This window comes from Salvelinus sp. IW2-2015, linkage group LG20 (genome assembly GCF_002910315.2).
Source record: "Salvelinus sp. IW2-2015 linkage group LG20, ASM291031v2, whole genome shotgun sequence".
Taxonomy (NCBI): domain Eukaryota; kingdom Metazoa; phylum Chordata; class Actinopteri; order Salmoniformes; family Salmonidae; genus Salvelinus; species Salvelinus sp. IW2-2015.
In genome coordinates, this window is record NC_036860.1 from 26,320,702 (window position 1) to 26,344,088 (window position 23,387).

Sequence of the window (23,387 nt, forward strand, 5' to 3'; positions counted from 1 at the left end):
TCACAAAGCCCTGACCTTAATCCTATAGACATGTTGTGGGCAGAACTGAAAAGGCATGTGTGAGCAAGGATGCCTACAAACCTGACTCAGTTACACCAGCTCTGTCAGGAGGAATGGGCCAAAATTCTCCCAAATTATTGTGGGAAGCTTGTGGAAGGCTACCCAAAACGTTTGACCCAAGTTAAACAATTTAAAGGCAATGCTACCAAATACTAATTGAGTGTGTGTAAACTTCTGACCCACTGGGAATGTGATGAAAGAAATAAAAGCTGAAATAAATAATTCTCTACTATTATTCTGACATTTCACATTCTTAAAATAAAGTGGTGATCCTAACTGACCTAGACAGATAATTTTTACTAGGATTAAATGTCAGGAATTGTAAAAAACMGAGTTTAAATATATTTGGCTAAGGTGTATGTAATCTTCTGACTTCAACTGTAGGTTAACATGGCAGCACTTTGTTACAGTGAAATGCAGGCTAGTTATTACTGACTTTTTTTGTGATGTGTATAAATTCCACATTTATTTAATGGATATATAGTTTGATCTGTTAAATCATTTGCTTTGTACAAKAAATAATTTCACAAAAATATTTATAGATGTTATTTGCCAAGCAACCATTTGGCAAGTGATTGTTTTGAATATTGTATTGTGGGAACAGCCCCCTAAAGTCATAAGTTTTGCTTGAAACGGGGAAGGAAAATCAGAGAACAGGGTCTCGATTGGTTTTACATGTAAGATAGGTTGGTGCTTGTATAATCAGCCTTTTGCACTTACAATGCACCTGGAGAGAGTGCGTGTGCAAACRCCTGTATACCACTTTTGATAGAATAACCCCCAAGCTGTGAAGGTAGAATTGTATTCTATGTCTTGGATGACAACTGTCTGAACTGAACTCTTCTCAAGTGATTGTGTTACAAATAGTGTCATCAGACTATCTGCCATCTGCCTGGTACAGTTGAAACTGGGATTAATCTGTGAAGGGCACACTTCTCCAGCGTGCCAGTGGCCATCGAAGGTGAGCATTTGCCCATCTGAAGTCGGTTACGACGCCGAACTGTAGTCAGGTTAAGACCCTGGTGAGAACGATGAGCACACAGATGAGCTTCCCTGAGACGGTTTCTGTGGGGAAATTCTTCGGTTGTGCAAACCAGCAGTTTCATCAGCTGTCCGGGTGGCTGGTCTAAGACGAGCCCGCAGGTGAAGAGGCCTGATGTGGAGGTCCTGGGTTGGCATGGTTACACGTGATCTGCAGTTGTGAGGCCGGTTGGACGTACTGGCAAATTCTCTAAAATGACATTGCAGGCGGCTTATGGTTGAGAAATGAACAGAACAATCTTCTGGCAACAGTTCTGGTGGACATTCCTYGAGTCAGCATGTCAATTTGCARGCTCCCTCAACTTGAGACATCTGTGGCATTGTGTAGTGACAACTGCACATTTTAGAMTGGCCTTTTATTGTCCCCGGCACAAGGTGCACCTGTGTAATGATCATGCTGTTTAATCAGCTTCTTGATATGCCACACCTGTCAGGTGGATGGATTATCTTGGAAAAGGAGAAATGCTCACTAACAGGGACATGCACAAAATTTGAGAGAAATACGTTTTTAGTGCGTATGGAACATTTCTGGCGTCTTATTTCAGCTCATGAAATATGGGACCAACACTTTACGTGTTGTGTCTTATATTTTTGTTCAMTGTATTTCAATGTTTGATCAGCCAGCTACTGTGTTGTCATAGAACGGTACATGATTGGTGAAATCTTATCAGTGCAAGCAGCAAATTTCCTCTCGAGCTTTCAGTGATGGACCATCTTCAGTGTGTGAGAGAGAGAGAGAGAGAGAGAGAGAGAGAAATCTCTGTTTGTTTAAGGCCTGTATTAGAGGGTGTATGAATGACCTGCTGAGTTCTGGCATGAGAGACCAGTCTCATGGCACTGATGGAAAGGTGCCAGAAGGCATCGGCTTTCACTACAGGCCAGATGGCATGGGAGCCCTGCCAAAGGCTAAATAATGCCCAGGATGCGCTATCCTTAGACGTTTGTGACAACAGCCTGAATATAAACACTGGGATGCAACCTATCCTGGGCTGTGCTAAACAGCACCATAAGGACTTAGTGCTCTGTCAAACCTGGTGGGTCCAACTGACGAGAACCTGTACCAAGAAGTTTGTKCTTAGCTCACCACAATGGCTTGATTCTGTGGAACTGGTTGTTCAAAATAACATTTGCCAACGCTTTCGCTTACACACTCAATCGCATGCAGTCAAACACACTCTTTGTCTCGCTCACACACACACACAATAATATTCCATTAAGACCCTACAGTGACCGTTTCTCCTACTCTCTCCCCCAGACTTGATCCACTGCACCAATGAGATGAATGTGAACATCCCCCAGCTGGCAGACACGTTGTTTGAGAGGACGGCCAGCACCAGCTGGGTGGTGGTCTTCAAGTCTCTCACCGCCACCCACCACACCATGGTCTACGGCAACGAGGTGAGTGAAACCTGTCTGGGGGCACAAATGGTTAGGGTTGGGTGAGAGGATTCTGTACCTGGGGATATTTTTCACCCCAGAGCTCTGCAACTCAACACTTCCAGCAGAGCCATATATAATGGATCTGACTCCTTGGTGATCATGCCAGACACACTCTGAATTCCAACTCAACCCCTATCCCTCCATACATACGGTAATGGTACCATTGTAACATGCTCTACTCCTGGTGATGCCTATCTCTCCTAAATATGATGTCATGAAAGATTTCACGTATAAGAAAATAAATTCAGTGTCAGAAGTGACACTAATACTGTGGTGTTTAAGGTCTTTTGAAATCCTTTTAACACTAGTGGTTTTGAAAAGTTTCAGCAATATCCAGTCCACAGAATTGTGTRATTTGTATTATACTTCTTCTTTTGAGGAGGCTCTCTTATGTAACATTGCTATGCATTTTCAAAAGTGGTTGGCTTGTATTGCTGTTAGTCAATCATTTGCATTCACCATCTATGAAGGTTTGCACACACATGTTTCTGTGTTGCAGAGATTTATACAGTACATGGCTTCAAGGAATACGCTTTTCAACCTCAGTAACTTTTTGGACAAAAGTGGCCTGCAAGGTGAGTAACGTCAGCTCTGCACAAACTTTGCTGAAGTACTCTATTTTATCACGGGTTCAGTATCGTCTAAACTGGATGAGGTGAAACGCTCCAATATTTTAAAGGTGCTACACATTTTAATATTTGCGTTGTAATTTCAGAAAATTTCCATAATCTATCTACCGCTGATAGTGGAATGATCGTGTTTCGCAGTATTACTTACCCGCCYGTGTTTTGATTGGCTGTGATATTCACCTATTGATTACTCCCACCGGAGCAGCATCTGTTGTTAAACTAGGAAAGCTGTTCTGACTTTGGCTGTGTTATCTAGCAAAAATGTAGTTTTTACAGCTGTTTGAAGCTGGTCGACCAAAACCGAAAGTAACTTTTAGTTTTGGTCCACCAGCTTCAAACAGCTGTAAAATTATATTTGTTAATGGAAAGATATTTCTCAGGGATTTAGATGGTAGAATGATTCCCTACGCTATTCAGTGCTTGTTTCCTCACAGAAACTGAAATTGAGGGAACAGTGTAGAATGACAGAGCGATTTCCACTAGATAACACAGCCACAAAGTCAGAACAGCTTTCCCAGTTTGACAACAGATGCCGCTCCAGCGGAAGTAATTAATCACAGCCAATCACAACACTGGCAGATAAGTAATACTGTGAAACAATATCATTCCACTATTAGCGGCAAATATATTATGGACGGTTTCTAAAGTTACAATGCAAACATTTAAAAAAATTCTGTGTACTGTAGCACCTTTTTTTTGAGGCGTTCAGATATAAATATATTTTCTCGAACAAGCATGCTTATCTGACATGTAGAATAAGGAAACGTCAGCTCTATTCAAAACCTGCAACGTACCATAACTTTTGCCTACTGTGTGTGTGTTTACACACGACAACAGGCGATATTGAGACCTGCCAAACTATGTTAGAAGCGGAGAACAATTATTTTAGACAGTCCTACCCTTTTCCCCTCCGCTCTATTCCCAATGAAATGGCAACATGGCCGACTCAGCTCACATCAAGCCCAGCAGAATTTATTTACTTAAAGTTGTTTCCCATGTTAACAAGATGCCTGGCAGCCCAGACCAGTGGGACTTTCAAGGGCGAGTGTAAAGGCAGAGTAAGCGCCCCTAATCATAACCTAATGCCTTTTGTCAAGTTGTTACTTATAAATTAGGGGGATAGGGAGCTGTCAGTTTTAAGGATGACTACTGGATTTAGGTTGGAGTATAGCGCTCATGACAGAAATCCACTAGATGGTGGGCCTTTGCTTTCGGAGAAATATGGGATTTTATTTACGATACATACAGTATTTATGATAGTTCATGGTCATTTTCATACCTTGTTTGAAGTAGTGTTGGCACAATTCTCAGTATTGCAGTTGCGAAAAAGAAAAAAAAGAAACCAGGAAACGGACTGAATGTCCAATAGCTTGGAAAATAAACGTGACACCCTTATGAGTCCCATTTGTTTATTTTTTCAAGCTATTGCACATACTATTTCACATAAAACAGGTATTCCTCAAAGGGCCATACAATTCAGTCGGTTTTCTTTTTCCATGTAAAGCTTTCACAAGTATCACGATAGTATGACATTGGTATCATGGCAACACTGGAACACACACGTGAAGTGTCCTAAAGTTTGCCTGTGTATTTGTCCGACGGGAAGTAGCCCATAAATCTACGAAAAAAAATCAGCAGTCGTAACTTTCATAAATCAATGGAAGAATGTGCCTTGGCTTATTCAAGCTCAAGTGCATCCCTTATTTTCCCTAATAAACAGTTAAGAGTATAGGCTTGTTGCCACCCTTTGCCTTGATGCCAAGTGTGCAAAGCTGTCAAGGCAAAGGGTGGCTACTTTGTAAAATATAGTTATTTGATTAACACTTTTTTTMGGTTACTACGTGATTCCATATGTGTTGTTTCATAGTTTTGATGTCTTCACTATTACTCTATAATGTAGAAAATAGTACACATAAAGAAAAACCCTTGAATGAGTAAGTGTCCAAGCTTTTGACTGGTACTGTATATGAAGATGCACCTGATGCTCAAAGAGTAATTCCCCTATTGTCTTTTTCAGGCTATGACATGTCAACGTTCATAAGGAGATATAGTCGCTACCTGAATGAGAAGGCTGTGTCGTATCGACAAGTCGCTTTTGACTTTACAAAAGTTAAACGAGGGTAAGGACTTCTCTATTCACATTTCCTTATAGCATCAGGATCCGCTAGCATCCTCTATATTGTATAAATACTGTACAGTCGAGTCCTGAAGTGTTTTGGATATTTTTTTGGCATAGTGCTTATTCTTCCACAAGTGCATATAGTTTAGCGGCTAGGGGTTGATTTGGCGTCTAAGTGCATTCTTTTAAATTGCATGCTTCAGCTTAGTACACACATTCATGACAGTCCAAAGCCATTAGGATTGGGCCCTTAATGATTGGAATATTATCTTTACCCAAGGGCGGATGGCGTTATGAGAACCATGAACACAGAGAAGTTACTAAAGACCATACCTATTATCCAAAACCAGATGGATGCGCTACTTGACTTCAACGTGAGTTTTCAATGCTTGACATTTTGTACGTTGTTGTATTGCTATGGCCTCAAACTCTTCAGCTCATGTATTGCAAAAAAACATAGTCGACGATTGAGTAGTCGAGATCCTTTACCTCTGTCCTGTGGATTGGGAGCTCTGTGAGTCAGACCAATGAGTGGTCGATAGGTTGGCTGTCAATTCATTTGCTTTGGACCCCCTCCATCTCCAGGTCAACGCCAACGAGCTCACCAATGGAGTGATCAACGCGTCCTTCATGCTTCTGTTTAAAGATTCCATTCGACTGTTTGCGGCCTACAATGAAGGCATTATCAACCTGCTGGGTAAGTGCTTCCGCCTTCCGGCTCTCAAGAGTCTCTGTCCTGCCAAAACCAAGTCCTTATCGCCGTGTCATCGTTACCATTGAGTACTGATGCAAAAACACCTTTGATGATGCATAGACACCTTTGCACCCTGTCGTACGGAGTTCATACTGTATCCCTGCCTCAAATGTTTACCACCACTCACTATCAGCCTGCTGCCATGCTAGCCTGGCTGACTTAACGGGGGCCGACGAAGGACATGTTATGCTACTACTCTGTTTTGCTCTCGTGTTCTAGTTGTGCTGGGTGACATACGGTCTGTGTTTAGGGGTTGGGTGAATTCCCTTTTGAACTGAGCCATTCTATTTGATTTCTGAAACACATAAACAAATCTAGTTTCCAATTCTTCTCATTCCTATTAAATGAGTTTCCTGAAGGGACTSTGTTAAACTGAAATTGAGCTCAATGCTGGTGGAGAGACTGGTCTTGCACACAGTCTGATTTCAACTACTCTGTGCTGGCTGTCTTTCACACAGTCTGAATTCAACGACTTTGTAACGTTAGATCTGTGCATGTTCATCAGTGCATGTGTGATTCTATCTGTTGGAAATGAAAATAATATCTAACGTTGGAAATGGAAGTTCCAGTACACTGACATTCTTGTATYCTCCACAAAGTTGGACATTATAATGGAGTTAGAGAATTGCACTTGTTTATTAGACTTGTTTACGAACTTTATGCAGCTATGTGATATTTATGCTGTAGTGCTAGTCATTTCATATCAAGGCTATATTCTCTGCTATGAGGATGTATGCCTTTCTCACTCAGATGTGAGCCTTGGGTCTTTTGAGGGGACTGAGCAGGTCCTTGGAGGGGAGCAAATTGGAGATGCGCAAACATCAGTGAGAGGTTTACAAGCTAGTGAGACATTCATGCACCACTCTGAAGAGTTTGTATACGTCCTGCAGACATCCACATTTAACTSCCAAGTTTCTGATTTGAGAAAACAGTTAGTTCTGGAATTATACTATAGAAAATTAAACYTCTCTCCCATTCATTTGTAAAGGCTGTTTAATTATTTGATACAGTTTATCCTGATTTGATAAAATGTCTGTTACAGTGCCTTGGGAAAGTATTCAGACCCCTTGACTTTTTCCACATTTTCTTAAGTTACAGCCTTATTCTAAAATGGATTAAATAAAAATCCACTTAATACATCAATAAAATCAATTTAGCCTCAAATAAAAAGTTGGCTGTCTTTGTTAGGAAGAAATAGTCTTCACACAGTTCGCAACGAGCCAGGCGGCCCAAACTGCTGCATATACCCTGACTCTGTTGCAAGAGAAGTGACACATTTTCCCTAGTTAAAAGAAATTCATGTTAGCAGGAAATATTAACTAAATATGCAGGTTTAAAAATATATACTTGTGTATTGATTTTAAGAAAGGCATGGATGTTTATGGTTAGGTACACGTTGGAGCAACAACAGTCCTTTTTCGCGAATGCGCACCGCATCGATTATATGCAATGCAGGACACGCTAGATAAACTAGTAATATCATCAACCATGTGTAGTTAACTAGTGATTATGATTGATTTTCATAAGATAAGTTTAATGCTAGCTAGCAACTTACCTTGGCTTCTTACTGCATTCGCGTAACAGGCGGGCTCCTCGTGAGGCAGGTGGTTAGAGCGTTGGACTAGTTAAGGTTGCAAGATTGAAWCCCCGAGCTGACAAGGTAAAAATCTGTCGTTCTGCCCCTGAACAAGGCAGTTAACCCACCGTTCCTAGGGCGTCATTGAAAATAAGAATGTTTTCTTAACTGACTTAGTTAAATGAAGGTGTAAAAAAATAAATAATAATTCGGCCAAATCGGTGTCCAAAAATACAGATTTCCGATTGTTATGAAAACTTTAAATCGGCCATGCCGATTTTAATCGGTCGACCTCTAGTCATTATTCCAGTGAGATTGCTAAGGCAAACACCGCCGTGTTTAGTTTTGCCCAACCTAGATCGAGGCACAGACACGGTCTCATTGGGAATAGCTGAGCTGACTACACTGACTGGCAGACTCCACTAAGCTGGCCTGCACCCGATCTCATTGTGGAACTAGGGGAGTTAGAGCCCTGTCTATGTTCGTAGATAAGATGAGAGCACCGCTCCAACTACGATGGAGTCCGTCCATCCTCAGCAGGCTAGGCTTGGTCCTGTTTGTGGGTGAGTCCCAGAAAGAGGGCCAATTATCTACAAATTCTATCTTTTGGGAGGGGCAGAAAACAGTTTTCAACCAGCGATTGTGTTGTGAGACTCTGCTGTAGAGCTCATCGCTCCCCCTAACTGGGAGGGGGCCAGAGACATTTACTCGATGCCGACACATCTTTCTAGCTGATTTACATGCTGAAGCTATGTTGCGCTTTGACCTCTGACTGTTTCAGCCTAACATCATTGGGTAAGTTGAAAAAGTGAGCAGGGGGGGAAAAAAAAATATATATATATATATATTACAGTAATTAAAAAGTAAAAACCGTGAAGTTGGCAGGTAGAAAAGTAAGGTTAGCAACAAACCGCACAGCAGCACGTAAACAAGTCTACAAGTTGTGACCGGAAATTGACTCAGCCATGCCTCCTTGCCCGTCCAACATTTCCTCATCTCCCAACCCTTCTAATGCGACTTTCCCCAATGCTTCTCCCTCTTTTCCCCCTGCCCCGCTACAAAGTTTCTCCCTGCAGGCAGTTACTGGGTCCGAGGTGCTAAAGGAGCTCCTGATACTTCACCCCCAAAAACCATCTTAGTCAGATGGTTTAGAGTCTAAACTTTAGACCCTTTTCTTCTTTAAGGTTGCTGTCATTGCCAAGCCTATCTCTGACCTTTTTAACCTTCTCCTTTCTGGGGAGGTTCCCATTTCTTGGAAGGCAGCCACGGTTCATCCTTTTATTTAAATGGGGAGATCAAGCTGATCGTAACTGTTATAGGCCTATTTCTATTTTGCCCTGTTTATCAAAAGTGTTGGGAAAACGTGTCAATAATCAACTGACTGGCTTTCTTGATGTCTATAGTATTCTCTCTGATATGCAATRTGGTTTCCGCTCAGATTATGGATGTGTCACTGCATCCTTAAAGGTCCTCAATGATGTCACCATTGCCCTTGATTCTAAGCAATGTTGTGCTGCTATTTTTGACTTGGCCATAGCTTTTGATACGGTAGACCATTCCATTCTTGTGGTGTTTCTGAGGGGTCTTTGGCCTGGTTTGCAACTACTTCTTTCAAATAGTGCAGTGTATAAAGTCAGAAAATCTGCTGTCTCTGCCACTGCCTGTCACCAAGGGACTACCCCACGCTCTTCTCAAGTTACATCAACAGCATAGCTCAGGCAGTAGGAAGCTCTCTCATCCATTTATATGCAGATTATACAGTTTTATACTCAGCTGGCACCTCCCTGGATTTTGTGTTAAACGCTCTACAACAAAGCTTTCTTAGTGTCCCACAAGCTTTCTCTGCCCTTACCCTTGTTCTGAATATTTCCAAAACAAATGTCATGTGGTTTGGTAAYAAGAATGCCCCTCCTCCCACAGGTGTTATTACWACCTCTGAGGGTTTAGAGCTTGAGGTAYTCACCTCATACAAGTACTTGGTAGTATGGCTAGACAATACACTGTCATTCTCTCAGSACATATCAAAGCTGCAGGCTAAAGTTAAATCTAGACTTGGTTTCCTCTATCGTAATCGCTCCTCTTTCACCCCAGCTGCCAAACTAACCCTGATTCAGATGATCATCCTACCCATGCTAGATTACGGAGACATAATTTATAGATCGGCGCGTAAGGGTGCTCTAGAGCGGCTAGATGTTCTTTACCACTCGGCCATCAGATTTACCACCAATGCTCCTTATAGGACACATCACTGCACTCTATATCCTCTGTAAACTGGTCATCTCTGTATGCCCGTCGCCAGACACACTGGTTGATGCTTYTTTACAAAACCCTCTTAGGCCTCACTCCCCTCGGTCTGATATATCTACTGCAGCCCTCATCCTCCACATACAACACCCGTTCAGCCAGTCACATTCTGTTAAAGGTCCCCAAAGCACACACATCCRGGGTCGCTCGTCTTTTCAGTTCGCTGCAGTTAGCGACTGGAACGAGCTGCAACAAACACTCAAACTGGACAGTTTTATCTCAATCTCTTCATTCAAAGACTCAATCATGGACACTCACTGACAGTTGTGGTTGCTTTGTGTGATGTACTGTTGTCTCTACCTTCTTTCCCTTTGTGCTGTTGTCTGTGCCCAATGTTTGAACCATGTTTTGTGTTGCTACCATGTTGTGTTGCTACCATGCTGTGGTGTTGTCTTAGGTCTCTCTTTATGTTGTTGTCTCTATGTTGTGTGTTTTGTCCTCTGTTTTGGCTGTAACGTAACAAAATGTGAAAAAAGTCAAAGGGTCTGCATACTTTCTGAAGGCACTGTAATACCAGCGTTTTATCACTGCTATTTTGCATTAGTTCCAGTGCTCCGTTATAATTTTCCTGTCTATTCATTTCACAGAGAAGTACTTTGACATGAAGAAAACTCAATGCAAGGAGGGCCTTGACATCTACAAGAAATTCCTCACTCGAATGACAAGAATCTCTGAATTCCTCAAAGTAGCAGAGGTAAGATCCCACCTTTTGGAAACTTCTGTGTGATCGGACTCSTACATTCGCTTTTATCTCATGTCATCTTGACCCACCTCTCTTCTTCCTTTTCAGCAAGTAGGGATTGATCGAGGGGACATCCCAGACCTCTCCCAGGTAAGATGTTAAAAGTGAGGTAAAAGCAAACTGCTGCCAGCATCCTCAGATCAACTGAACACATCACACCAATAATCCACAATCTACGATGGCTCCCTGTGCAGCAGGGATCCATCCCGTATTGACTACAAGACATTCCTCKTCGCCTAGAAATCCCTCCACAACCTGGCACCCACCGAACTCTCTGACCTTCTCCCAGCCTATGCCCCCTCCCTCCGCTCTGCTGTTTTCCTTTTCACCCCCACATTCCAGTTCTCCATCATGGGTGCCAGGGCCTTCAGCTGCTTGGCACCCAGGCTCTGGAAAGCACTCTCCCCACACATACGACATGCAGACAGTCATCTCATTCAAAACACACCTCTTAGAGAACCTATAGCCCAGTGTCCATGATTGACTCTTAATGTCCTTGAGTATCTTGAAAGGCGTTCCCCCCAAAAATGTATTTTTAGTATTTATCGCTTTCCTCTCTCTGCCTGAAAGTGCATGGGGTCTGAGACGGAGCCCTGCTGGACCCCTTAGCTTGACTTTACTTTCAACCCCACCTCAGTGTGCTGACTGCTCTCACCACTCTCACCACGCTGCCGTTTCAGACCTTCCAAATTGCTCTAGGTTTCTGTACCTTTGCACAGCTCTAGCTATAACACATTGCTTGCTGGACCCACACTGCAWGTGGCCCCGTCATAGAGGAAATGCCAGACTCGGTCCCTGTCCGAATACTTTCAAAATGCTTCCGTCCTCSCTTCAGATAATCACAGATCTGATTTGGTTGGATTGCTGAAAGCAATAGCAATGGGTTGATATCCTTTCTCTCGTCTATCCAATCACTTCTAGACCTGTGATCAAGGCAGGGAGAAAGGAAGGGTGCACTTTATTTGCATTCMAACAGGGCCTCACTCGCTCTCCCCTGACCTTGCACTGCATACAGCACATAAAGGTGTTAACATTTGCCTTTGTCAAGGGCTATATCGAGTAGGCTAGAGCCGAGATGAAAGAACTAGGAGGAAAATAATACCCCCACTTTGCATATATTGGAAATTATAGACACGGTATGCTATTATACCATTTACATGTCACCTTTCAAAAAGGGACACATTTTGTATGGGGTTAGCTACAGGTAATTGCCAAAATAAAGGGAACGCCACCATAGTGTCTTAATAGGGCGTTACAAGTTGGCAGAACAGTGTCAATGCGATGTAGATTCTACAAGTGTCTGGAACTCTATTGGAGGGATGGGATGCCATTCTTCCACAAGAAGTTCTATAAGTTGGTGTTTRGTTTATGGTGGTGGAAAACGCTGTCTCAGGCGCCGCTACAGAATCTCCCATAAGTGTTCAATTAGGTTGCAATCTGGGCCCAGTTTTTCAAAAATGAATTATCTGGATTTTGCCTACAGGATTAAATGCATTGAAATATAATTAACAGAACGGGAGTCCCCATTTAAGACAACGATTAGTCCACTCTATTCATTCTATTGCTATGCATTTAGGGGCGGCAGGGTAGCCTAGTGGTTAGAGCGTTGGACTAGTAACCGAAAGGTTGCAAGTTCAAATCCCCGAGCTGACAAGGTACAAATCTGTCGTTCTGCCCCTGAACAGGCAGTTAACCCACTGTTCCTAGGCCGTCATTGAAAATAAGAATTTGTTCTTAACTGACTTGCCTAGTTAAATAAAGGTAAAAAAAAATAAAAAAAATAAATAAATAAATAAATCCTATCCGATAGGTGAAATTCAGATAGAACTGGTGACTTAGACACACACACAGCAAATATTTTACTGTCCTTGTGGGAAGCAAAACATTTTTTAGACTCATATTTTTCATAAACCCAAACCCTAAGCCTAAAATAGCCTTTGTGTTCTTGGGAACCTGCTTTCAATATACTTTGTACATCACTTACTCAAGGGTTTCCTTTATTTTGGCAGTTACCTGTARATCTCTCACTTACTTATCTAATCTTAGAATAACATGTTTAACATTGTTTTTACGAACATGTTCAGATGGTGCTTTACCAAGACCAGCAGTATTTCACAAGGTCCCTCATTTTGTGCTTTGTATTTTACTGTTTTGGATTTAAATAGATCTATTACTTTAGTTAGTTGGTACCTTTCTCCCAAACCTATTGTATTATCTCTGACAATTATCACCTTTATATTCTGTATCTTTCCTTAACTTTCCATCTTCAGATTACAGTTAGTGTAAGTATCTGTATCTCACTCTCTTTCTGTGTTTGTAAGCCAAGTACGTTCTCTTCGTGTGCGTTGTGAAATAGCTGAGCATCCTTACTGTTTGTTTCCTTCTGCTGTTACCCGGTTGTGATTTATATATTTTTTCCTGAACTTTGAACTCACTGTGTCTTTCCATTTTATAATAGGCCCCCAGTAGCCTCTTAGATGCATTGGAGCAGCATTTGGCTTCTTTAGAAGGGAAGAAGGTGAAAGATTCCACAGCAGCCAGCAGGTAGTCCTTTTCCCTTCCTTTTGCTCACTTGCCAGTCCAATGCAGTCCAATGCAGTCCAGTCAGACAAAGCCTGTTTGCTCAGGCACCAAATTTAGCAAGTGGGTATGAGTTGGAGCTGAAGTGTTTGTTGGTGGGCAGCAATCCCAACAATATGTTTTGTTACTGTGGTCCAATGTATGCTTTTCCTTTCTGTGTTTTGCCAGTTGTTTCCTTGAAAATATTGACAAATGCTCCGGGAGCTACAGTTGCAGTGTTTATCTTCAATTTATGCAAGTCCTACATTGTTAATAAAGACCTACTTGTCTGTGGCTAATATCAGGGGCATTTGATTTTTGTTTCCTTTTTGTGTCTTTAAATGCACTATAATTATGTGCAAGTGCTGATACACTTCTCCCATTCTAAACAGAAAACCTGTATTATAAAATTGAATTATCCCTCTCAAGCAGAAATCCTTTCTATTTTATGCCAAACCTCCTGCTACTATTGTAGCCATCTATCGAAGTGCAGTTGTAAAAATATGCGCCACTTTCTTTTACTGAGCTTGTAGAACTCTTCTTCTGCCAACACAGCACTTTTGACAATGGCCGGTTAACAGTCCCCCCCCCCCCCAGCTGACCCCTGTCTCTCTTCCTCTTATTCTGTCTCAAGGGCTAGCACACTCTCCAACGCTGTCTCCTCTTTGGCCAACACGGGCATATCTTTCACCAAAGTGGACGAGAGGGAAAAACAGGCAGCTCTGGAGGAAGAGCAGGCTCGTCTAAAAGCGCTAAAGGTACATTTTTCTTCTAGTGCCCTTGTTTGCTCTGCTTATTACCCGACCGGGTTTAATCTGTTCTGGCTTTTCAGCATTTTGAGATTAAAAAAAATTGCTCATAAGTTGCTCTCTTGAGGTCCTTAGTCATTGGCTGATGATTCCAGTGACTCCCCACCACCAAATTAAGTAAAAAAAAAAAAAAAATTCAGAGCTTGTATTTTAATTTGATCTGGCTAGTAGGTAGGCCTGGTGTTGAATTTGTCCCGTTCCACTTAGGAGCAGCGTCTGAAGGATCTCCAGAAGGGGCCTTCTTTCTCTGCCACCACGGCTGCCTCCCCTGTGTCAATGGACGGTGGGACCATCAACACAGCACCGGCCATCGACCTCTTCTCCACGCCCAGCTTCGCAAACAGGTGAGAGCACCCTTTCTATCCTAGCCCTTACCCAATATCTATGCCCCACTGCGTCCTCCCTTCTGACCATCAACACCAGTGTCTTCCCAGTGTAACTGATGGAGCGAGGAGAGTCTGTCACTAAGCAGGCAACATGGCAGAGTAGTGAAGGCAGAGGCTGAGGAATGTTAGTAGTTCATACAGACACACACTAGTTACTCGGCTAGCTAATAAAACTTGTGCTGAGGAAAATTATGAGTTTGGTGCCGTTGCTTTGCTGCCAGCTCATACATAAACGTTGGTAGCACTGTCATTTATCAATAAACAGCCTAACCCCTCAGTTATGTTTCTTTACTTAAAATATACTTCCACTCCATCATAGATGCCATGCTGGCTGGCCCAAGTACTTTTTATATACAGGAAATGGCCAAAATGAATGGAAGCACTTGAGTAAATGAGGGATACATACAAAGTATATTGAAGCGGGTGCTTCTGCAATTAACATCCCATCGTGCTTAGGATCYTGCATAAAATTGCTGGGCAGGCCATTATTGGCTACCATGGCTATGCCCCCATAGGATGACAATGCCCACATCCACAGGGCACAAGTGGTCACTGAATAGTTTGGCCATATGCCATGGTTGTCTGTCACCAGATCTAAACCCAATTGAACTCTTATGGGAGATTCTGGAGCGGTGCCTGAGACAGTGTTTTCCATCAACAAAACACCAAATTATGGAACTTATCCTGGAAGAATGGTGTCACATCCCTCCAATGGAGTTCCAGACATTTGTAGAATCTATGCCAAGGCACATTGAAGCTGTTCTGGCTTGTGGCGGCCCAACGCCCTATTAAGACGCTATGTTGCTGTTTTCTATTTTCTGTAGTGGTTTTATGTACCCGCGTCTACTATTGTAATTCCATTCTGTTCAGTGCACATTAATGTAAAAGTGGCGGAGTTGGCCAAAAAACTAGGTTACATGCATAGTGCCAAGGCACTGATGTGAACAAAACTCCTTATGGAATTTGTTTGTGTCCCAAATGGCATCCTATTCCCTATAAAGTACACTACCTTTGACCAGAGCCCTATAGGGAATAGGGTGCCATTTGGGATGCARCCAATGTTTACGTTTGTTTACCCATCCAGTTATTTCAGATCTTTGAGTGGGGCATTAATAATAGCCTKGTTGTTGAATTTAGACTGAGCAAACCTCCTCATTCCACACTAGCAAGCCACTGCTCAGTAGTTCAGGGCCTATTCCAAGAGAAGCCAAACTAGACAGTCAGTGCCATGTAACCATAGATATAAACACTCCATTGCTATTAATAGGCCTGCCCATCTATTCTTACACACTCCTTCCTGTGCCTTTGCCCACCTAAAGAAACCGATGCCAGTGGAACGTATCTGTCGTGCCACAGCTGCATGAATGTCAATGTACTTCTAAAAAATAATCTCATTCATAAATGTAAGCATTACAAACAATTATATCTCCAACATTAAGGTGAATAATAGCAAGAGTGCTTGTTGCTTAACGGCACRGCTAGAACGCATTGCATTCCCATGTTCGAATCAGATCAGGGTAGCTGTTCAAGGAGCGCCTCTGGCTGTACAAAGGGTATTGATTGCATGTGACTTTCAGAGAGACTACTGTTTCTCCCGCTCGACTGCTCAAACAAGACTGCAACCTTTGTCTTCAGTGTGGGTGCTTGAAATGTTTGGGATTGTTTTGAGAGAAAAAAAGTTTGTAGGTGAGGGGTGGGAGTAAGCCCCCCCCCCCCCCCCTGTCCTCTGCTAGATGCAACTTCTACCTTGAGCGTTATGAAAACCTTTTTGAATAGGCTACGGATGAGTTGGGGATTTAMCTTTTTGGGAGACTGATGCATCTTTGTCTTTTACACTTCTCTTCCTCCTCTCCACTCAAGCACTTCCAAGGCGGCGAGCGACCTGCTGGACTTGCAGCCTGCGTTTCAGCAGCAGGCACTGCCCATCTCCACTGCCCTGCCGACAACCAACACATGGGGAGGTGAAAGCTCCCATCACACTGTGGACGCCTGTTTTACAACCCTTATTGACAAGCATACTGTACATATACACACTCTTCATTGTATTCCTCTGTGTAAACTAATGTGATAGGCCTGTACATGCATCATAGTCATACATGTTCAAGCAAGCCTGTGCCTAATTAAAGGGCTTATTAACTCAGTAAGTTTGCTGGTGGGGGATATACCTTGTGTATTTGACAACTCCTGAAAGCTATTGGTGAACTTGAATTAAAAATTGAGTGGGGAGGCCTCCTGAGTGGCGCAGCAGTCTAAGGCACTACATCGCAGTGCTAGAGGCGTCACCACAAACCCGGGTGCGATCCCGGGCTATATTACAGCCGGCCGTGATCGGGAGTCCCATAGGGCGGCGCACAATTTGGCCCAGCGTCTTCCGGGTTAGGTGAGGGTTTGGCCAGGGGGGCTTCACTCCGCTCACGGCACTCTAGCGACTCCTTGTGGCAGGCCGTGTGCCTGCAGGCTGACCTCGGTAGTCAGTAGACCGGTGTTTCTTCCGACACATTGGTGCGGCTGGCTTCTGGGTTAAGCAGGCAGGCGTTAAGAAGCGTGGTTTGGCGGGCCATGTTTTGGCAGACGCGTGACTCGACCTTTGCCTCCCGGGCCTGTTGAGGAGTTGCAGCAATGAGACAAGATAGAAATTGGGGAGAAAATAGGGGTAAAATAACATTTGGGTAGTAATACTTCTCAATATCAGCTAAAGTCAGATATTGAGAATATGAGCAGATATTCATTCAGAGTATTATTCAAGTTATTAATTTACCCCATCTGATTGCTATGACACCTTCTGTCCATCATTCATGGGATTGGTAGTTAAACCTTACGACGGAGGTGGCAAATTAAGAGGCACCTTTATCTTGAGTGCCTTGTAATGTTGTGTGCTTTGGAATTCAGGGTCTTGTGTCAATGGAAAGTAAATAATGATATGGTTGAAATGATTAGATACAAACCAACCTAACTGCATTTGCCTTTTCACTTACAAATACACCAAGTTTAGTGTCCCTCAACTAAAACGTTGTTCTTTTGTGTTTTATTCCAGTCATTGTGCTATCGCTAGTTAGCGTTGGCTTGCGAAAGTACTAAACTTCCTTTATTCTGGACACATACATACAAATGGTATCCACAAGTTCATCTTACTTTAGGGAAGTAGATAAAGGGCCTCATTGCCAAATTCCGAAGTATCCCTTTTTAAGGCTCTGTGTTTGTTTCATGTGAAGAAGTGACCATTTTGGACTGGTGCACAAATTTAGTATATGGCCTTTGGTGTAAACATATTATGGGGTGAGATGCATGTGATGGAAGAACCTGCTTCATGTCAAATATTGCTTACATAGCTTAGATACAATTATTGTGAGGCTGTTTTGTTTCCTTGCAATGATACGTTGAGTATTTTTGATAAGAGAACTCAGTTCATGAAGAATTCTGTCTGGGTAATTCTGGCATGGGTTTTATGTTCTGCCGCACCCTATGGTGTGTTTCTGCATGCTTCGTTTGACCTGACTCATCGTCCTCTACTAATACCTCCCGGTTCTCTCTTCTTCTGTTTGTTCCCTTTGCCTGTGTAGATCCTTTCTCTTCTACAGAAGCTGTCGATGACTCCATTCCAAACTTTAACCCTTTCCTATCACATCCTGTTGTTGATGCTGTCCATCTACCTGTTGAATCTTCCGATGGTGTTAGTTCTAGGACACCCAGTCATGAAATGTTTGGTGGTAAACAACATTTCTTTATTTCTCTATTATGGGGTGTTGTCAAATTGTCCCCATTTGTCATATTCAGCCTGCATGCACCATTCTGCCCTCTTTGTCCTAGTTTTTACAACTCAAGCTGTGTGAGTGTGTGTGATTTTGTGTTTACATGGGGTATATGATGTTGTAGTTAGATGTGCTGGCGCTACCAACGTTTTTTCAGGAATCAGGTGCTTATCTGGGTTGCTGTAGGTCTTTGGTATTCCAAATAAGGAAAGGTGATATCGTTTCCCATAAATGACCACACCAACAAGGTTTTAAGTGCATGGTGCGCTTTTGTTTTGAAAAAGATGATGCATTTCGACCGTGTGGTCTTTGTCAATTGCTAGCACCATTACCTAAAACACTTGCTGTGACAGTATATTATTTGTTTTTGTTTGACTGTGTGCAGTGATGACACAGGCGATTTTGGAATGCCGCTGACTCTGTTTGCTCACCCATGTAGGTTCATAGCATATAATGTAACATAAGACTTCTGTCATTTTGTTTTTGCCTTTTTTAAAGTGAGATCACATTGTTTGAATTTGTATTTTTGATTCTCCAGATCATTACAATCCCTTTATTGATTCGAGCACCTCCATTGCATCTGATCATGAGCACACGGTGCGGATAGAGCAGTTTATCTCAGGTACTATGATGGGGAACCCAACTGACCTATGTTTTCTGGAAACCACGGAAACTTAGGACCCTGAACCTACCCCGGGTTCATGTTTGCTCTAGTCTAGTTGCTTTCCTGATTGCCATTTTGCTTTTAGTACTAGGGTTTTGTGTTTAAGCTTTTTGAAGAATTCCTTCCTTTTCACAAACTGCTCTGCTAGATTTTACTTTTCCATTTTGACCATCTTCTTGTGCCACTTTTCTGGAGCTATACTTTTCATTTGTTTTTCTTCATTTCTAATCTTGTTTCTCAACGTGCCTTCTAAAACTGCCTCTCTTTGCTGTCCATCCTTCCTGCTTGCCTCTGGTTGTGTGTCAGACTCCTTCTGTGGGCCAGCATCTTACCCTACCACCCCTCTCTTTCAATCTGAGCCCCCTGCTGTAGCTGGTCTATTTGGAGGTAAGTACTTGGGGCTTGCCATTCCTACTGTCTCCTTGTCTTATCTCTGGTCTGAAAAGAGAACTTGGGTGTACAGAATAGATTTGACTGGACAAGAAGGGTTTCTGCAAGATGGCTGAAGATGGTGGAACCATCCTACTTAAGTTAACAAGTGAAAGAAATGACTTCCATTTTGCACCATAAAGCTTAATGGCTTGATTAATGCCTCAACTAATATCAGCCCCCAACCCTCTTCTGTTTCCTCTAACCCAGGGTTCTCAGCATCTCCCACCCTGCAGCCTCAGACCGCGAGAGGCCTTAATGTCGACTTTGACTCTGTGTTTGGCAACAACGTGGACTCGGCTGGTAAAGATCACTTATCCCCCTACCTCTCCCAATTTACCACCATGAAATATGGGCATGAATGATTTGCTTTGAAGTGTTCCCTCGCTTCACATAAAAGTTACCCTTCGGCACATCTCTAGGATCAGCTTACCCTCTTCTAACCTTAACCATCAGAGGGGAATCACAAAGCTGAACTTAGAACAGTGTCTAGGGGCAACATAATGCTTCTCCCATGGGCACCACATCCTCTGCTGCCCACTGGGGGCAACTCACCTCATGGGCCATCGCAGTGCTTGGGGATTGGATGTTTTGGAAATGACTTGCAGTGAGTGCTTGGTCAATGATTGAGAAAATTTACCACCATGAAATATGGGCATGAATGATTTGCTTTGAAGTGTTCCAAAAGAAGCATTCATTTGATCTTATTTTTATATTTTGGGAGATGGGAAAGCACAGACTTCCCTTGGGGATTCATATGCACTATTTTCAGTTACCTGTCTGTCATTCGAGACATGGTGGGTTTCAGGTCTGCTCTGGTGCCTTTGAGCTTCTTTAGTGAACACTTGAACTCTTGCACTGCTGGGGCCTGCAACATGGSAGTTTGTCATGAATAGAACCCAAAGACTCCGGGTAGTGCTTTCCTCAGCATCACACTGTAACATAACACTTAAAAGGAAAACTACCCAAAAACTATGTTTTGGTATTTGTTTCATTATTCCGTTGTTGATATAGTCCCAGAATGTTTTGCATGTAAGCAATCAAGTTTTTAAGATGTACAACTTTCAAAATACAGCCAGTATGATGCATTTAGCACAGTATTCCTTTAAAGTGTCTCTTTTTAAATGAATACTACATTCAAAAAACATATTTTAGTACTTTGTCAATTTTTCTGCTGTTAATAACCCCCCCCCACACTTTTTTTTTGAGCATGTTTTCAAGATAAAGCACTTTCTAGAAAGCAAAAACATTCCATGATCCATCATAGGATTTAAAATGCATGATTTTTACGTTTTTTTAGTGTAGTATTCCTTTAAAGTCCATCTAGTCATTTTATTCCTTTCACATTGTCTAATCTTGCATGATCTTTAAGGAAAATGGAAGAGCTTAGGAAATGAGTATTGGCACTATTTCAATCTCTCTTAATATAGACTACTGCCCCTGAGTAGTTGTGCCTATGACGTCAATAAGCACGTCACCGATGGGAGCATTTGTCAGCGAAGGGCCCGTTGGTGCTCAAAGTGTTAGTGAAGAGGGAAGAATGTACACGTATGTAATGTGTGGTTTTCGGGGCGCTTCGCTCACGACCTCACCGTTGTTTTTGTTTCTCTCCCTTGTCCGTTGGGTGAACACACACTTTGGGCCTTGGCTTTTGCATGGCACATGCATGACTGGGTGAGTTGACTACACACTCCTTAGTCCCGGACCACCAGAAATGTCATTTTCACATGTGACACCCGCTTCCCATTTCGCTCACGTTAACCATTTCCTCTTACCTGTCTCGTCTCTGGTGTTGTGTGTCATTTGTGTGTTGTCTGGCGTTCCTTTACTACCTCCTTTTTTCCCTGCCCCCTTTACTTTTAAAACAATGTTTTAGGTGGCATCCTCAAACCCACAGTGGCCTCCTTGTCCGGCCAGGGGCTAATCCCCAGCGGGCAGCAGCCTGGGAAGCTGGTGTCCGACGACCTGGACTCGTCCTTGGCCAACCTTGTGGGCAGTATGTATCATTTAACGTGCTCCTTAGGCCTTTCTCCTACTCTACTGTAATGGTCAACTGCATATGCTATTGATGAATACTCAACATTTTTAGCAGACCAGCTTCCAGATGACGTGTCACGTGCCAGCTCTGTTGGACATTGTCAAGTCAGTGGCTCTATGCACTCAACTGTCAATGCATTCTCTTTCCTTTTCAGATTTGGGAATTGGCAATGGCGTGGCAAAAAAGTAAGAATGCTATGTTAAAAGTGATTCCAGTTTAGTTTTCTTTTTTTCCCCCATACTGATGTGGCAGTTAAAAGAAAAATAATTAACATTTCCATTTTCTTTATTTAGTGATATTCATTGGAGTCAGCCTGGTGAGAAGAAGTTGACGGGTGGAAACAATTGGCAACCAAAGACTGCTCCCTCTACCACATGGAACCCTGCCACCATGGTAAGTTTGTTCGGTATTTGTCTTAATTATTTATAGTTTTCGAAGTTCTGATCACAAAAATCGATTGCATTGATCAATATAAATTATACAATTTATGAAAGGAAATGTGCCATTTCCTCATCTGCTTTTGGAATTTTTTATCCAACCCAAACGCTGCTTGGTTTAATTAAGTTCCTGGTGCATACGGATCATATGGACAGAAAGCACCAACTGCCTTTGTTAGTGTGTTTTTGTTTTTACTGTGTTAACTGAACGTGTATTTTTTGTTGTTTCAATATCTTCTAATCTCTGTCTCAAATGTCTGCTGCATTGTATAATTGTTCTCCTGGGGGAAAAAATACAGAACGGAATGCATTTCCCACAATACGTAAGTTTCAATGGTCGTACCATTTCCTGCTCTTTGACCAAAGCTGGCATGCCTGGTATTAACCCCACACATTCACCCAGCCACGCCTTCTCTCTGACTTGTGGGCCAAGAGGCCCGGGTCACTCATCACCCGCCCTGCGGTCTGCCCCGTGMGCGCGTTACGACCTGCTGACCTCAATCTAACACCGATGCCACAGCATGATCTGTCATGACTGACCTCTCCTCCTCAGCTCAGCCCTTTGTTCTCCAAAGGCTGGTTTATACTAGGTCTAACGACATGTCTCTAGACTATAAGAATACATCCATGGACCGTCGTTACACCTACTGTACATATTTTTAAAAATGTATTATTCATTTGATTTAATACTCTTGTCTTTTTTTATTGAACTTCTGGTCACACCTTACTCTGAGCCTGCATTAAGGGTCACATACTACCTGTATAATAAGGACATAACTGTTGTGACACCATGACAGTCATAACATGACAACGGGGTTTAGTAGGGTGAAACATTTTGTAACTATCTGAATTTCTACAACAGGAACACCCCTTTTGCTACTGTGTGCCCTTGTATGTTTTGAGGGTGGTGGTGTTAACCACTAGACCACTCCAACTCGGTAAAAGTTAGCAAGACCTGTTTCCATAAGCTGATCTCGCCTGTTCACAACACTTTCAAATGTCATTATTAAGACGGTGTTCTCCAAGCTCATGACTGAAGGTTCAAGTGAAGGGTTTCCAAAAAAGTTTCAATGGTTTGTGAGTGGGTATGGTGTTTCCATAAGAATGTTAAATAAGCATTCTTACAACAACAACAAAAGCCTAGTCAGCTATTATTAAGTGACAACTGTTATGGAAATATGCCGAAAGACCATGGTATCTTTGTCTATTGATACTGTCGAGGCCAATGGGTGGATGGACAAGAAACTGAGGTAACATCTTGGGTAGCTGCATGATCTACAACTAACACGCTTTATGCTATGTTTTACCCAGATATCACTTTACCGTAAGGCATCTCTTCGATTTTTATTTATTATTATGATTATTTTTCCCTTGTTTCTTCTGAACAGTGTGCAAAACAGCATGTTTGGTTATTATCGCAAAGCGACTGCTCATGATTTGCATAAAGTTCTGATGGCATCGTCAAAAGTCTCTGCACTTCACTTCCCTTTCATTGAAAATGACTGCTTTCTGTTTGGGCATTAGAAATAGTATCTGGTGAAAACCCGGAGTTAAGATTTTCCACATTCTAACTGATAATTCAGTGGAAGGTTATTAATGGTAGTAAAATCGATCACCAAAATAAAAATCATTACGGTAGTTACGTTGGTCA

The 23,387-nt window shown here is 42.5% G+C and overlaps 1 protein-coding gene across 23 annotated transcripts in view; it reads left to right on the top strand.

Moving 5' to 3' along the window:
- The window catches only part of LOC111982094 (phosphatidylinositol-binding clathrin assembly protein), a 53,641-nt gene that overhangs the window by 22,495 nt on the left and 7,759 nt on the right, over positions 1-23,387 (top strand). For 8 of the 23 annotated variants that reach the window (XM_070449313.1, XM_070449312.1, XM_024013647.2 and 5 more), the window contains 19 exons: positions 2,357-2,499; positions 3,041-3,116; positions 5,188-5,290; positions 5,570-5,663; positions 5,875-5,986; positions 10,511-10,617; positions 10,714-10,755; positions 13,124-13,209; positions 13,859-13,982; positions 14,241-14,377; positions 16,280-16,380; positions 17,980-18,126; positions 18,707-18,790; positions 19,139-19,219; positions 19,472-19,564; positions 21,138-21,257; positions 21,454-21,484; positions 21,593-21,692; positions 22,036-22,059. In XM_070449313.1, coding sequence (XP_070305414.1) covers positions 2,380-2,499; positions 3,041-3,116; positions 5,188-5,290; positions 5,570-5,663; positions 5,875-5,986; positions 10,511-10,617; positions 10,714-10,755; positions 13,124-13,209; positions 13,859-13,982; positions 14,241-14,377; positions 16,280-16,380; positions 17,980-18,126; positions 18,707-18,790; positions 19,139-19,219; positions 19,472-19,564; positions 21,138-21,257; positions 21,454-21,484; positions 21,593-21,692; positions 22,036-22,059 — 1,782 coding nt within the window. In that variant the 5' untranslated portion in view covers positions 2,357-2,379. Of the gene's footprint in view, positions 1-2,356; positions 2,500-3,040; positions 3,117-5,187; positions 5,291-5,569; positions 5,664-5,874; positions 5,987-10,510; positions 10,618-10,713; positions 10,756-13,123; positions 13,210-13,858; positions 13,983-14,240; positions 14,378-16,279; positions 16,381-17,979; positions 18,127-18,706; positions 18,791-19,138; positions 19,220-19,471; positions 19,565-21,137; positions 21,258-21,453; positions 21,489-21,592; positions 21,693-22,035; positions 22,060-23,387 lie in introns of those variants that run through there. The other 15 variants (XM_070449306.1, XM_070449309.1, XM_070449303.1 and 12 more) reach the window with 14 other exon arrangements.